Below are 17787 nucleotides of genomic sequence, written 5' to 3' on the forward strand. Positions count from 1 at the left end.
CGCAGGTTCGATCCACGACCGCGTCATACAAAAAGACGTTAAAATATGGTACTGCCTGGCGCTCGGCATTATTGGGTACAACAAGGACTGGTCGGCTCGGAGTCAGTATAATGTGTCTGAGTGGGGTATTCATGCTTCACTGCGGCGTGGTATCTCAGTGGACTAACACTATAAAACCAGCTTCAGTCTTGGCTAGTACAAGCAGCCGCACATAGACATACACACGCATGCACGTCGTCATATGAGCGAAATATTCTCAAGCACGACGTTTAACCTAATTTCACCTCACCTCACCTCACACCCTAACAACCAGGGCCTTAGAGACACACAAACAAACATTTTACCGATCCCGGATACCGAATCAATATAGTCGCTTAAAAACTCTAACGATAAGCAGGTGTTGCTATGAAGAAGCACTCGCCCGAAATCTCTCATGTTACGATGCATGGTGAGGGGCGAATATCTATATAGCGTTATTAATGATTTTCAAATACATCATGTTTTATCTACTGCTTAAGCAATATTCTGACAGTGTGGATATTTACACACTGGGTTAATTTGGGATATCGAAATCATTCGTGATGAGCGTTACCCACTGGGATACCCAAACACTCAAAACTAGTTGAAAACATATTTTGCTTTCCGAGGTAATCAGAGTATCTCTGCTTCGATGTTTAACGTCGCAGGAGTATCCGGTGATTGACATCATGAGCATCAGGCATCAATCCAGGCAGTTTGGTTACGATAACATGCATCAACTAAGCAAGTGAGTCTGACCACCCTATACCTTTCGCCTCCACTGGTTTGCTAAAGACGAATTCGGACTACATTTCTGTAAGCACCGAAACACATAATTGTTACTTAGCTGCCACGGCGTCTGTAGCTGTTCACGACCCAATGAACTGGTTTACTTGATCCAGACGGACAATTAATTTGCTATCACCCTTCCTCCACTCACACTCAGTCAGTAATGAAGGTTTTGTGACATTTAGTTATATTCATCTCCGAGAGGGACAAATCTAGGACCCCGTATTTGGAAGTGCAGAGTCGAATTCCATCCTTGGTTTGTATTTCGTTTGTTAGCACCTATACATTTAGACACACAGTTGTGTGATGTTGACTTGAACATAACACAATTAACCTTTCCAATGCTTCTTGACGTGGGTTAAACATAAGTCCCATGAGTTGATTACATATCATAATTGTTTGAAATCATATTTTTCCTTCTGGTTTATATGTTGATTAAAGTTCTCTATGTCAGTATTTGTTTAGCCATCGTACACAGTTAGAATGTTAATCGGTGTGTACTCTTTGCTGCATCGTAAATATTATGATCACAACTACTCGTATCCAGGAACAAAGATTTTAGTGAAGGAGATGTGTTCCTTTAGAGATGATAAATCACCAGGAACAGACGGGAAGGGACATACACCACACTGTATATTATTGAACAAGAAGTATTGTTTATTTGAGTCGAGTTCCACAACGGTTAACATATGCATATCCAGTTCCTCTACTCGTGATTTTTTTGTTAAGGCGTATGCCTAAGCATGTGCAATGCTCACGCTGATGCTATTTTAGGGGCTTACAGGAGTGCTATATGATTCACTGGGGTTGTACAACTCTTTATTGATAGCCATTAAGCAGTCATGGATACAAGAAGACCATCATTTTGTGTGACTACTCTCTACCTTGGAACAAGCCCTGCCTAGCCCTCCGTTGCATTATTACTGAGAAGATTACCACGAAAGGATTACCACTAAGAGGTGAATGTTACCATCAATGAAGCACATGTGATACCTTAGGCAAGTGAGTTTGTACAAAATTACCTCTGTTCACCCAGCAGAAAATAGGTACGCGATATTAACCTTCTAGCGCCTTGGGTTTTCCGGGGTAATAATGTGCTGTGCTTTTATTGTTAGCTCTATGAGCATTCACCTATTGAATGAATTTTTAAGTTTAGCGCATTAATAATGTCTTCATTGCTGCAATCAGTACTGTTGTAGAATACTGCCTCTGAATTTGTACTGCCACAATATATTGTACAGCCATAGTGATTTCTACTGCAATAGTGATATCTTTGTGACAGCCTGAAGTTTGCAACAGGTAAGGTTTTAGTTAATAGCGTTGCTATCACGTTATTCGTTATTTGAAAAACGAAAAGAGAAAAACGAACCCGCTGCTAATTTTAGGCTGCTTATTTTTGTATTGGTTAAAATTTGTATTGATTTGTGAACTCAGTTAATTTTAGAATATAACTGTTAATTAGATCACATTTACTTGTTGTTTGCTGGCTTTACTCCTAGTTCTTTTACACCTAATTCCCGGTTAAGCGTTTCAGCTTGGTAACCTACACGTAACACAAGAAATATGCATAAGTCCTTACGGATACTTTCACAGAATGTATTCTGTTTATTGTACGCTTAGTTGGGTTGACACTTTCAATAACTTGTTGTTTGAAAATATAATGATATTTAGAATTGCTTCTCCTTGATATGCTGACCCCTCCCCGCCGATAAAAATATTTCTGGGGAGTATTTCCCCCTAAACTTTGAATTTCATGATGTATGTGCAACCACCCCAACCCCCATCGCCATCTTCCAAACCCGTCCCACACCCCATCTTCAGAATCCTGGATCCGCCCTTACTGTATATGAAACTAGACCCTTTCCTGAGGAATCTCAGATGAACTTAACAAGATCAAGAGATGTAATCTTCGGGAAAACCCAAGTAATCTTGCAATACATTCTTGCTACTGTGCTTCAGTTCATACAGGTGACCCGAACAGATGTGCCCTTCTGTGTGTCGTTTAAGTGGAGCGTAACAGTGTAATGAGTGTATGTACTGAAGATAACCTCAGTATATGTAGACGTTGAAATACCTCAGTTATTTTCGTATATGATAGTCTCGATAAATGTACACGTAATGATATGACGTAAGTATAAAAATGGATCCATTCCTGGGAAACTCTCAGGTGTAATTTGGATGATGGCCAACGTTAGATAATATACTCCTGGAGAGTTGAAATAATATGAGATTGCATTGATAAAACAGACAAATACCCCTGTTGAAGTATTGCCTACTACACGGGACTTTGTGCCCTACAAGTCAAGCTGAAAATGTGTAACGACTCGATGTACTAACGACGTCCTCTGTATTTGATACACCTCAGTTATTATGATACAATGCTAGTTTTGACAAATGTACACGTCATGTATGAAAACAAACCCATTCCTGGGGAAACGCTCGGATGAGAGAGAGAAACGAACAAAGGGGATTTAAATACGACATCCAGGCATGTATTGCCTATGAGACTCTCAACATACAATCATAATTTGAATAAGATAAATTAAGAGATCTGTAAAGTGACTCATGTTGAGTTAGGAAGTCCTTAGCACACGTACATGCTCTCGCATACAGAAAGTCCTCCATCCCTGACATATATCCGTGTACATATACGTGTAGATTACGCATAACTCCCACAAAAAATACCCACGGTGCACACATCCTCGCCGTCACTGTACTTTACATTATATAATATCTATTACAGCAAGAAGTAACCACTTTTGCCACATATGACCAGTATCATTTTATCTTCCTTCATTGTGTAATCCTGCTGTCTTTTAGAAGCGGTGTGGTAGCCAAGGGCCCAGGTTTAATTCCCCACATGGGTACATTGTGTGAAGCCCATTCATGGTGTTCCCCGTCGTGATAATGATGGAATATTGTTAAAAGCGGTGTAAAACCCAACTTACTCACTCACTTTACGCTTTTCTTTGACGGTAACGTTTCTGAAAATCCAACATATCCCGTCTGTTATAAAATTTATAGTAAATATTATGAATCAATAGTATATAACTAGCGATATATATTTACATATAGAGATCATTCATATTAATTTTCTTAAGTTTCAGTATTTATGAATATCTTTTAATGTCTCATCTATTAATTTGTCTCTTGCAGAGTGTGCTGAAATAACGGATTGTTCAACATGTGAAACGTAATGGGTTAGTAAGTTTGTACTGACTAGACAATGAGAATATGTAATCATACCAGGTCGATAGATATATTTACAGAAGAAATAAAGGGAAATTTGGCATAGGTGACGGATCTACATTCTTGTACGATAATTATCTTCCCTTAAATGTATACCATTTTTTAAACAACTTAGCTTCTACGTCTGTCGAATTTTAGTTCGAGTGTGGATTCCAAATGTGAAATAGTATGATTATTTACAAACATATAATCCATGAAAACTTTACAGGTCATTTGGCAAACCTGAAAAGAACACTCTCGCGACGCAAAAGGTTTCAACAAGGCCAGACGGAGTGCCATGATCAAAAACAGCTTACAAGGAAACAGAGTAGGTCATGTTCTACTAATGTTATGATAAATATCATTATCATATTTGGCCTTAGTCTCATCTCTTCTCCTAACTCATCTTATGTTCTGTCTGTATTAGTGTGAGTAGAATGTGACATCTTGACAACCTGACAGCATGATTTTGACGCCATTTCGTATTCCTAATTAAGTTCAGTGATTCCATACCCCAGGCATAACAAGGCACGGGAAGTTTTGATATTCAGAGCCCAAGCCCTCGCGACTTTGCGAGAATTAAAGATTAAAAATAGATAAATACATTTTTTTTATTGACATGATCCACGACTCGAAATGCTTCACAGTACCTTAAAAACTATAATATTTTAAGAGGACCCCCGACTCGAAATGCTTCACAGTACAATAAATCACGATCATGACTTATTGTATTGTGAAGCATTTCGAGTCGGGGGTCATCTCAAATTTATTTTAATCTTTAATCCTTGCAATGACACGAGGGCATTGTGATACGGAGCACGGAGCGGATAAAGGAAATACTGATCGACTGATATAGGATACTATGTCTGAGTGGGGTATCCATGATAGATTGCTCCATGGTATCTCAGTGGGTAGACAATATAAACACGATGTGCGGATTTGCACAAGCAGAAACACACGTGCATTTACGTTGCCGTTGAGTAGTAATGTTGAAAACGACGTTAAACCCTTTTAGCATCACCTCGATTCATCAACTGACAATCATTTTGATCTATTTTAGAAGGAAGACTCGACCGGCACAATCGAACCAAGAAAGAAGTTTCAGGTAAAATATGTTGATAAAATAGAATACTATTCATACATAAAACACCAAAACATAATTTTTACACAACACTTTACTCTTCATTTCGAAGAGGTTGCTTGTTACCTTTTCAAAACCTATAGAGATTACATCTCGGTAGACATCTATCTGAGAAATTGTCAAACTCATTCTTACCTTGATACTTAAGATAATACAGTCATGTATGAATTTATACATAAAATGCACTATCAGTTTTTGTTATACAACTCGCAAAGAGTTTTGCATCGATTCTCATGACACTGAAGACTGGAGTGTTTGGTCCAGACACAATTATTTACACACCGCTGCTAAATAGCTGGAACATTGCTGAGCGCGGCTTTAAACAACAACCAGACACAACAGATACTTTTCAGAATGTTCATAGTTTAGGGGGGCGGTGGGGTAGCCTAGTGGTTAAAGCGCTGGCTCGTCACGCCGAAGGCCCGGGTTCGATTCCCCACATGGGCACAATGTGTTTAGCCCATTTCTGGGGTCCCCCGCCGTGATATTGCTGGAATATTGCTAAAAGCGGCGTAAAACTAAACTCAGTCAGTCAGTCATAGTTTAGGGAATACATGCTCATATTAGATATGAAGCTATCACTTGTATATCACTGCATAACTATTAGTGCCATCGCTGCACTGTTAACGGGTAAAGGACAGTGGTTACTCTTTGCTTAATTTTTATTGAACAGCACATCCGTTGGAAGTTGGGGAAGTGTCATCATGTGAATCCAGTAATGACAGTAACGATGTATGTACAGTAAGTACTCAGCTGACACATTCCGCTATTTCTTGCGAAAGGCGCTAACATGTATACTTTTATATATTCTAAAATACACTCAGGGGGCTCCAACCATATGGTTCTTATATGTACTTATATGTGGGTTATCAAAAATGACATATGCCAACAAGCGTCATTATATGAATGTGGACACAATTTGATTGCCTAAGTCTCCATTTTTGTTTTCGTGGCGGGTATGACGTCTTTGTTTTGGTTTTTTCTTCTTGTTTTTACTGAACTTGAAAACTAGAGAACGACTTTTGAAACTACAAGAATCAAGATAGAAAATGTATCCCAGAAAAGCCACGCTTGTGGTTTAACTGTCAATGAGGGTATAAAAGGTTCATTCGACATGACACAGAGCTGCACTCGTGCAAGTGCATGAATTGTATAACACTTCCATTTCTTTATTGTCTCGCTATATTGTCTTGTCAATATACAATAAATCAGTCTTGTTACTGTTAACAGTCACCGGATCACCACGGGGCGTTAACGGACTCCCCGGCCCGCCAACGTGCCTATTCAGCTGCATGGCAGTATGGCCATGACGTTGGTCCTTGCATGACCAGAAGAGGATCTTGCTGCTGCCACGCCCAGCTTCAGTACCAAGCTTCTAGCCAAAGCGTCCCGGACATACGACAGACCGGTAAGAAAACACAGTGTAGGAAAGTGGCGATTTACGCTCTTTTAGCTTTTATCCAGCAATATCACCGCGGGGAACACCAGACATGGGCTTCACACATTATAACCTTGTGGGTTACGAGCAATGCAAACTCTTTAACCACAAGGCTAACCCACCACCTCAAATGTCACAAGTGTGATATATAAACTTCAACAAATAAGTCTAAACTTATGTGTGAATTAAGATGTTCATAAAGCTGGGTATAGATCCTTAAAGGGTAAAGGTTTAAATTCATATAACTGTTATTGAACTTAAGTTGTTTCATTTAAAACCAAAATTGTTGATTTATTTCACGAATATAACGCTACCCGAGTGGGATGGAAGAGGCATTGATACATTCATGTGAGTTGTAATTAGGGCTGCGAAATATAATAGGTTTACCGGTATTAACCGGTTCAGACATGAAAACGATACGTATTGCGATACGCTGATCGAAAACCGGTATTTTGACATGCATTCGGAAAACTTCGTAACACTCGGAAATCTTGATCTTGTGGCAACTGTGGTAATGGTGGTGTGAATGATCGTGATGAAAATTACATTTAACTGAGAAGAGCAAGATTTATGGATGTCAACTTCTATATTGTGAATGAAGTTGACATCCATAAATCTTGCTTTTCTTATGCATTCCACTTCTACATGCCCTTCAAAGATTTTACATTTTACTGGTTTGTTAAGTTCGGTTGGAAGTTGTGTTCTTAATTTTTGTTCAAGCGTTTAGCAATGTTTTGGAAATCAGAATGTTTTAAATATTTACTCATTAATGACCAATGACAAGGTCAAGTTGCTGTCTAAAATCTCAGGGCTTCTTTGAGAGTGGAGAAAGTAGTTCAAACTAGTAACCTCTGAGTTGATGTTAAATTGTTCTTTTCCTTGTTTCATTTGTGCCAAATGTTATTTATATTCGTATTTTATCATGATTGAAGGTGTTTATCAAAGCTTAATCAAGCATTGTGACTTTGTTGTGTTTTTGCTTTATAAATAAAGCGTAAACTCGATTATAAGTAGTTTATTGTTAAAAAAAACTTCTTGCAAATACATATCGCAATATATGCTTTCGCATCGCAATATATCCAATGTGAAAATTCTCTGCAATACCTACCCCTAGATGGTTCTTATATTCCTCATTGCACACTGGAATAATATATGGTGATTAGTTTCACTCAGTCTCAATTTACAAAACAAAACCTTTCAGGAATCGTGACCAGTCATCCCTAATGCTTTTGAGCAGTATACACCTGTGAACTAAATCCCTGAAGACGAGAGCATGGTGTGTTTGTTCAATGTGACTGTTTTAATAGGTCTCAGTAATGGATGTCTACTTTAAACAATTTTTCTACAGAGCCTCCTTTGGCTGGTCCTACGAGACGATGGGAGTCAGGTGAGTGTGGCACTGTTGGAAACATAGAGAAGATATGAAAGTATAAGTAGATATACCTTATAATATATTGCCCCTCGATATGCAAGTTTATCGAGCGTGGTGTATTTGCCACGATACTTAAATTAATACATTGTAAGCTTTAACGGGATATGTCGAAACAGAACAACAGCCAGTAAATTTTCACTATTCTCATTTTTCTCTATTACATGTATTTGTAGTTCCCATGTCGATCGAATAAATGGAAGCTAAATGTGAATATCCTCTCATGTTCAAACTGTTTCAAATTGAATTACCTATCTGAACTAGATCCTGCTCAAATCCATATGACAGGAATAGCTGGGGGAACAGTGGATACTTCATATGCTGCAGGTATAAGCAGCGGTCCAGCCCATCAAGGTAATCTCTGGCTTTTTCATGAATGCTATATTGAATCAACGCTAGACGTTAGAATTGGTCCTCAGCAACCCATGCTTGTCGTAAGAGGCAATAACGGGATCGGGAGGTCTTCAAGCCCAATGACTTGGTTGACACAGGTCATCATATTGAAGATCATTATGTCAGTCACAGGGTTGTCTGGTCCAGATTCGTTATGTATGGATCTGCGTCACAAATCTGAAATATTGTTGAATGTGGCGTAAAACAACAAGCAAACAAAAGGTATTACGCTTAAGCATTGCAATGTTTTCCAACGATCCATTCCTAACGGTATCACCGCAATTTTTCCTGTTTATTGTTTCAAATTTGTGGAATTTGTTTCTGTGGGTAGTCAGTACTTGTTATTCCATGGCGTCGACGTTCATATTTGAAATATTTTTATTAATCTTCATCTGTTTTCAAATAGGAAATGTCATTGTTAACAACTTCACGAGACCAACAGAAGCAACAAGCAATTCAGATAAGGACTCGTGTTCTGGTATGTTCTGTAAACTGACCATCAACACATCACAACTATAACCAGAGGCAACATGCAATTTTCACGTTGTCCATTATGGAGCAAATAGATTAATATATTGCCAGCTTGCAAATTTCAATATTTTGGTTAATATATTTGGCCCTTACAGCGTCAAACGTTTTATTTAATTCATGGATTATGAGTAGACATATTGATCTTTTTCTGTATCAATACTATCTATTTGGGGTTTGGGGTGTTTAGGTTACATCATGTACTTGTATATTAGAATGTTGCAATATCGGAAGTAATATTCATCTTCTAGAAACAACATACATCAATATTAATTATCTATATAGGCTTTAGCCGTGAAATCGAGAATTAGAATTGGTCTTCAGTAAGCCATGCCTGTTTTAAGATGCGACTAATCGACCACTGTTCGGGATCGGGTGGTCAGGCTCGTTGGTTTGGTTGACACATATCATCGTATCCCATTTGAGTAGATCGATGGTCATGTTCGTTGATCACTAGATTGTATGGTCCAGAGTCGATTATTTACAGACCCCTGCAATATAGCTGGAACAAACAAACCTTTGTTTTATTGAATGTTCGCATTAATAGAAAGTATATTCTACGTTTTGTGTCCCAGATGAAGATAACAATGATTGCAACGGGGACATCAGGAACGAGCTGAAGAGGAAGTTTATATACTACAGGGAGGACTTTGAACTTCTCTTGCAGCAGGCTGCAGGGATCCTTCTGCTGTACATCATCCTGCCGGTCTTTGTCCTAGGATGCATGACTGTGCTGGCAACAGATGCCCCACTCATCAAGTTCGGGGTTCTTGTTTTGGCAGTGTTCGTCTCCAGGTTCACAGTTGTACTTAAGTAGGGATTGACGTCAGTTTCTATTTGTTTGTATTTGACATTCCAAATTTGATGCATCAGTGACAAAATTTATGTAATGCCCTATGTTGACTTATGCCACACGTTCCCGAATTAGTTCAGGTAAACAACTGACTCGATTTAGCATATGTTTATGATGGGTGCCATCGGTGAGTCAGGATACGCTCATCTTTTCGCGAGCACCTTTTATCATCACTGTTTCATAGTGATTCATAAACACATCGTCATCGTATCGCATGGTGACAATCACTGGACTGTCTGGTCCAGACTCGATTTGTTTACATACAACATCGAATAATACTGCTGAAACAAATACATACTCTTTATATGGTCACAATTGTACACTCGACTCTGCTTTTAGCACATATCTCTTATGAACGTGGAACGGGTTGTGTCGCTTTTATTCCACTATTGTAAATACGCACGCAGGATATTTTTCATTTTTGATATGAAAGGTAAACATGCTGTTCTGATGATGTGTTTTTTTAAATTTTATTAATGTTTTTTTTTCTAAAATTTGTATTCTGCTGCACCATGGCTCAAAGCAGCGTCATCTGACCAGTTAGCTTTGATAATCACAAATATTCACATGTCTACAAACCTTCATTTGGTAAGATGTAGTTTTCCACATGTTTAACTCTAAGTACCATATTCTTGTACGCGAATTCCCCAGATGGGTACAATGTGTAAAGTCCGTTTTTTTATCTATTGGTCTCGTAAACCTAGTGTGAAATAGGGGCGGTGGGGTAACCTAACGGTTAAAACGTTCGCTCGTCACGCCGACGACTCGGGTTCGATTCTCGACATGGGTACAATATGCGAAGCCCATTAATGGTGTCCCTCGACGTGACAATGCTGGTAGGTTTCTTCAAGCGGCACTCACTTTTAAGCAAATTGTATACAGAAACCATCACTATTAGCTTTCCTGTTTTAACATCTCTTCCCTAAAAGCCGCGAACCTGAAACGGTATCTTCGAAATATTGCCTTTCATCCGTATATACAACCTTTAATGTATGTGTGAAGAACATTTCAAAAAAATTCCCTCCACATATATGTGATGAAATTTGGAATCTATCATTTCCGATTATGGGAAGGACCATGGCGTGAGATAGTCGTATTTATGTCTAGGATTTGATAATACCTACAGAAGATATTACGCGGTCTCCTCGTGACAAATATAAAATGCTATTTAACATAAAAATGTTGTAAAGAGGTAGGAAAATCGTTATTAGACATATAACATATGTTACTCTCAAACTCCTATCTGAAACTTTTAATACACTTTACCACTTGTGGGATACGGTCTTTATATACGTCACTTCATTTTTTTCATTTACAACATGCCATTCTGAAGTAATCCGTTACATAGCGATATTATACATAGAAAGCAGCCATATGCCGGAGTACTGCATGCAGTCAATTGTCGCCATTGATCTTTACATTGCTGTTTGTGCATTTTTATAAGCTTTACACTGGGCAATTTTCCTCTTCGGCTAATTCCAGTGTCAACCAAACATTTTTAAAAGTAGGCATTAAACTAATTTTATGTATGTGATGCATTGTTACAAATGAAGCACCCTTTGAATGTAAACATCTCTTCCCTTTCATGTCATTTCAGTTTACGTGCATACATAATACTGGCAGTTAAGCTGTATGCTAGTAGACGGAATTTTGACATTTTCGTTGGATGGAAGAGACAAAAACATATGGGGCTTTTAAGTTTCTGGTTTCACTCCTGGGGTCCTTTCAGACTGAAAGGTTCACGCTGAGGGTGAAAACTGTCCTAGATACAGATGTGATGGGACACATTATATGTATCCGTCACACAGTCCATTTCTCTTGACCATTCACTTTAAAAACTAAATTTACTTCTATAGGCTGATGTTCGATTAGGCATTTAGAGCGTTTGTGTTGCCAATGAGTGTGTTTACTGCAGTTAGTGAAGAAAGGTCTTTCCTTGTTGTCGTGAAGGTCATATGCCAACACAGGTGAATTATACATCATGAATGACATTCCAGAAATTTTTTTTCTTGCGTTCTTACGGCTAATGGCTGATTGCATAGTATTCGTTTTCATAATTCAGACGAATAAGTGACACTGTATAATCTTTCCGAACTGATTTCAACAACAAATGTTGTGGATATAAGAAAATTCATTCTAATAACGTACTTTTTGTTTCACCCCTAATACAAATATGTAGTATAACTGAAAAATATCTGTGAAATACCAGCATAGATGTTAAGACAAGGAGAACACCAATCAAACCCCACTGTTGTTGCTATTAGATACGGTATATTTATGTGTTTTGTGAAATAAAATATTTTTCTTAGTCAGTGACAGTTATTTATTCAAGCATGTTTAACATCATGAAATAATTATACAGAAACTTGCATAACTTTGTTTCTTTTACTATATACGCAGGGTATTGTGATGTCATAATATGAGATAATAAGTATGCACATTAAAGACAGTTATTATATGTAAATATCTTCTTTGATGCAGACAGTAATCTACGCTTGATTCGGACATAGGCCCAAGCATACGTTGTATATTTTGACAATGTTAAGTCTGGGGGTCGGGGTTAAATAACTAGTATAACATATGGCGGAGGACTGATAGTTTCGTTTGTGTCACAGGCGCTCTGGATTCCAATGGAAACGGAGCTCGAGGTTGAAGATTGAGACGGAGCCGACAATCATGTGATTGTGCTTACGTACACCCTCACAACCAGGGCCTTAGAGACACACAAACAAACATTTCACCGATCCCGGATACCGAATCAATATAGTCGCTTAAAAACTCTAACGATAAGCAGGTTATGTTCAGCCGATTTCAGATCAGCTGGTGTTTTATGTTATATAAAGCCCACGTTTCCCATTTATAATTACCCGATGGAAATCTTGGGTGCTTCAAAAACTTAGAATTCCTTTGTTTGAGATGGGACATTGAATGCTGGTTTAGTGTGGTGAGATCGATTTTCAACCAGCCGTTCACATATGTATATATTTTACGAACGCTTGTGATACCTTGAAAATCCGTCAGGATCTCAGCTGGAAATCTCTCCAGTCACATTTTTTATTGTCCTGAGGTCTATTTTCACAGAAATATGAATATCTGTTACTTAAATTTTAACAGACACAATACACCAAAATCGTATGGTCTACAAAATCACCAGACTATAATAATTTAGCCTGACAATGAGCCTACCTATCAAAGGGAGACAACCGTTAATGCTAAACTTGAAATCCAGCAAAATAATGAAAATCAACATTAATATCATTTCAGTAGATCAGCGCACTTCAGATATCATATCAACGTGTATTGATTCATTTAAACTCCATGCAGTGTGTGAACTGCGTTACTTACAGGTAAAACTGCGTATACCTACACCTGCAACGCGCACGGTTTGCGTACGTGAATGGCGCTGTCGGCGCTCAAACATTACCCTCAAACAAACTGGCTAACCGGGTTGGCGATGTACGTAATCACGCAACCATAATTGTGGTCCTGGTCACTCGCTGTCATCACTGCCGCCGACTGAAATACAAGAAGAGCTCCCGGAATGTGCTGGTTAACCAGATACTACACTTGGTAATATGGCGAGGCCGCGGGTTTCGCGTAATTTCGGATCCCTACAGCATTCGCCGACGAAATCAACGCTTTCTTTAGCAGAGACTACACTTCTCGGATTTTACCTCCACTTTAGAGATTTCAACAGTCGTTGACAACCACAAAACGTTACGTATCCGTAATATACATAGGATCCGAACATACACACCGGACGATCCGAAAACTTGGAGATCCGAAATTACACCTGGATCCGAAAACGTGTGTTACCGCGAACCTGAAATCCGCGTTTTCGTTCTTTGCTTCATATTTGTGTGGCTCGCGTTCGCAGCTGGACTGTGGTGATGCATTACTTTCACGAGATTACTACATTTGTACTTGGTGTCTTGCGTTGTTGTTGTCTACACACTCCGTCAGCGTAAACACGTTGAAAGATTTCCAGTTACATCTTGGGAAGTCTGTTAAACACCCGGATCAAACTTTGCCTTCCCATACTCAATAAGAGGCGACTAACGGGATCGTGTGGGGATAGGTCCAGATCTCGCACTCGGTTGATGCAATATGTATCGTATCCGTGGAGTGGTGATGTCAATCACATGAATGCCTGTGGTTCCCACAACACTGCCATATATAGTTGGAATATTGCTAGTTAACAATTCCGTATAGCATTATAACGTTAATTACCATTTCCAAGACACAATGTGCTAGCAATACAAAACATTAAGCAAGTAAACAAGTTTATATTATCTTCTTTACTGCGTTCAGCTATGACTTCGGTGATAACATTTGAAATAAAAGTGTTTTCTTTAAACCAAACGTTCTGAGTCAGCATTAAATCAGGCACTACGTGCGAGTCAAATAAATACATGTGAGACATCAGTGGAAGGTTTTTCACTTATCCCAAGAAAACATTTTCAGTCAGATGGCCTCACAACAATTTGCATACTCTGCTTTCCTTGCCCACAACTTTAGGTTATATTCTAGACTATACAGAAAGGAACGTACATGAATGAATTGAACCATTTTGATACATTGTTGGCAGTAGTCATATAATCCAATAGAGGATATATTTATAATAAATTATCTTTTTTCTGAAGACAGCAACCAATTCGAAAGTGAAGTAACTGTTACAACTGAATCGTGTTATAGTATCGACCGCAGTTGATGTACGAGTCATGAGGCTTAAACATTTTCCTCCCTGAATATGAATATATAGCGACACGTAATATATTCTGGGTGGATGTGTGTAGAAGATATGTATGTTGTAAACAGCTTGTTTATGGCTTTGACGACCACTCCCACATACTTGAATTACAGTGATGTAAAAATATCGGCATTCATAAAAATCCATTAGCGTGCATTGTATTGTATCTACCGAAGTGGGATGGGTACTTTTATTCAATAAGGCTGTCGGACGTGCAGTATTACATGGGTGGCGTGTTAGAGTAATGGCTTTTGTGATACTGCTGAAATAAATCTATACTCATGGTACAGTCACAATTGTACTTTCGCACAGATTTCTTATGGGCGTAGAACGGGTTTTGTCGCTTCTATTCAGGGATCACGTCACGCCTGAGGAACCAACTGCACAGTTGCCATGTCATGGACACCAGCATCAAGTTACCTTAAGAGATTATCAAGACAGTGATTTCAAAGTGACCTAAGTTAACAGATTATCATCTGAGAGGCGTGTTGTGGCGACTGTAGTAACACTGTGATACACTGTGTGACTTGAGGCAGACATGAGGAAAGACCTCCACATGAAAATGCCTTCACTGTTGCCTGGGATGAGTTACAGCGTTCGAAATTAACGTCGGCCCATAGGGCAGAAGCCGACTGAAAACCACTCGGACCCACAGCTTTTGTTTTTGGCAGGTCCTTATGGCCGGCGGGTTTTTCAGCCCCTATTACTAAGAGTGTTATTTCCACATTAAAATATAGGGCCTACACATTCTGATCAGGACCCACGACGTTTTATGGTTCTGGGACCTTAGGGCCTGCAGCTTTTCAGGGTTAATGGCAAACACTGATGAGGCGTCTTGTTGTAATGGTGATTGTATTAGTACACAGGTACTGTCAACTGTCAGTATATATAACCCAAATCGTTCAGGGTTATAGTGATTATTCAGGTCAATGAACGAAACCATGTAATTAGCAGTGAGTTATTTGGTTACCGTATTCGTGTTGCATTCCAGTACACACTACTATCTAGATTAGAGTTGACATTTCAAAATTCGGAGTTGTGCATTGGGTCGAATGTGTGTAGCGAGGATGCAAATTACTTTCTGTCTATGCAATAAAAACAATTTCCATATTGACAGACCGCCTCCGTGGTGTAGTGGTTGGAGCGTCCACCCAGAGAGCGGGAGATCGCGGGTTCGATCCCGACTGCGTCATACCAAAAGACGTTAAAATATGGCACTTGTTGGTCCCTGCCTGGCGGTCGGCATTAATGGGTACAACAAGGACTGGTAGGCTCGGAGTCAGTATAATGTGTCTGAGTGGGGTATTCATGCTTCACTGCGGCATGACATCTCAGTGAGCTAGCACTATTAAACCAGCTTAAGTCTGGGCTAGTACAAGCAACCACATACACATGCATTCACGTCCTTATATAAGCGAAATATTCTTAATACAAGAATTCTTAATATCCCTTTTACAATTTCTATATACATATAGGCGGTGGGGTAGCCTAGTGGTTAAAGCGTTCGCTCGACACATGGAAGACACAGGTTCGATTCCCCACATGGACATAATGTGTGAAGCCCATTTCTGGTGTCCCCGCAGTGATATTGCTGAAACCGGTGTAACACCATTCTCACTCGCACGCACTTTAGTCGGGACCTGTGAATAGGTCAGAAAACGAAGCCACTGCAGCGAACGGGCCCAGGGTATTTATCGCAACCGGATACTTTCAATAAACGAGAATGATGTTTGTATGTCACTCAGTCATAATTGTTGGTTTACAGGAAACAAAGAGTATCACTCAGCTATAAACAGTCGATGTGACCAGATCCAACAAGAAGCTGATGATGTCAGAGAGCAAATCTACAAGGCTCTCAATGAATGGTCAAACTCATATGATGATGACTATGTCAAAATCGACAGTGTACTTGACACAATATATGATATGAATGAAAGTGACCAGACACTCTACAACGACGTGGTGCTCTGTGTTGTCCCCTAGCAACACGGGGAAAGACAAATACATCAGGATCTGCTGTTTGATCAAATATGACTTTTAGGGGTAGTCTTAAAAGGATGTTCAGCATTAGAATCTCGTCTGTAATAAGTATGATAGAGATGACATTCGTTCCGGTATTCAAAGTACTCATACTGTTTAACAATTTTTGCCCTTTATTATTGCCGTTATTCATGTTATGTGAGTGAGTGAGTGAGTGAGTGAGTGAGTGAGTCTAGCAATCATCAATATTCCAGCTATATGGTGGCGGTCTGTAAATAATCGAGTCTGAACCAGACGATCCACAACATGAACATCAATTTACGTAACTGGGATACGCTGACATGTATCAACCAAGTCAGCGAGCCTGACCACCCGATCCCGTTAGTCGCCTATTACGACAAGCATGGGTTACTGAAGGTCAATTCTAACCCGGATCTTCATTGGTCTTCATTCTGTGTGTGTACTGTAGGCGTGTGTAGAGATGCGTTCCCTAGTCTTTTCAGTATCCGTGAATTGAGTTGGATCCATGGTCCATCAGCATTTATTCTCGTGGCTTTGTCACGGGTGACACCAGTAGGACACGAACCGCCCACCTTTTGGCGAAGACCAGACATCGACAATACTTGATGCTACGGACGAAATCACACTGGATACATTTATATGCCGTCACGTGGTTGTTGATGTAACGTACATCCCAGTAGGTGTCAATATATACATCAAGCGACCTGTTCAATTTCAAAACACATATCATCAAATAACATATATGATAAGGGTGGGTATTGCAGAGAATTTTCATATTGCGATATATTGCAATGAGAAAGCATATATTGCGATGTGTATTGCAATATATTGCAAGAAATTGTTTTTTTAACAATAAACTACTTATAATCGAGTTAACGCTTTATTTATAAAGCAAAAACACAACAAAATCACTACGCTTGATCAAGCTTTAATAAAAACTTTTAATTATGACAAAATAAGAACATAAATATTATTTGCCACAAATGAAACAAGGAAAATTATTATTTAACATCAAGACAATATATAGAAGTTGACATCCATAAATCTTGCTTTTCTCAATTAAATGTAATTTTAACCACACTCATTCCCACCACCATTACCACAGTTGCCACGATCGTCAAGGTTTCCGAGGGTTACGAAGTTTCCGAATGCATGTCAAAATACCGGTTTTCGATCAGCGTATCGCAATACGTATCGTTTTCACGTCTGAACCGGTTAA

General features: G+C 39.1%; 1 protein-coding gene across 6 annotated transcripts; it reads left to right on the forward strand.

Annotated features, from left to right (window-relative positions):
- The first annotated feature begins 475 nt into the window (after positions 1-475).
- Positions 476-9800, forward strand: LOC124273515. Of its 6 annotated transcripts, none has more exons than XM_046708787.1 (10): positions 486-1809; positions 3964-4007; positions 4265-4363; positions 5096-5140; positions 5850-5917; positions 6407-6584; positions 7963-8001; positions 8308-8397; positions 8843-8914; positions 9540-9800. In XM_046708787.1, the coding sequence occupies exons 2-10, from the start codon at positions 4004-4006 to the stop codon at positions 9779-9781; spliced, it is 837 nt and encodes a 278-aa protein (XP_046564743.1). In that variant the 5' UTR covers positions 486-1809; positions 3964-4003; the 3' UTR covers positions 9782-9800. The 6 variants fall into 6 exon arrangements, with proteins under 6 accessions (XP_046564748.1, XP_046564743.1, XP_046564744.1 ...); XM_046708788.1 differs by having other exon boundaries at positions 486-1805; XM_046708786.1 differs by having other exon boundaries at positions 487-1766.
- Positions 9801-17787: the final 7987 nt, after the last annotated feature.

The sequence above is a fragment of the Haliotis rubra genome, unplaced genomic scaffold (genome assembly GCF_003918875.1).
Source record: "Haliotis rubra isolate DU_JTF1 unplaced genomic scaffold, ASM391887v1 Scf181, whole genome shotgun sequence".
NCBI lineage: Eukaryota > Metazoa > Mollusca > Gastropoda > Lepetellida > Haliotidae > Haliotis > Haliotis rubra.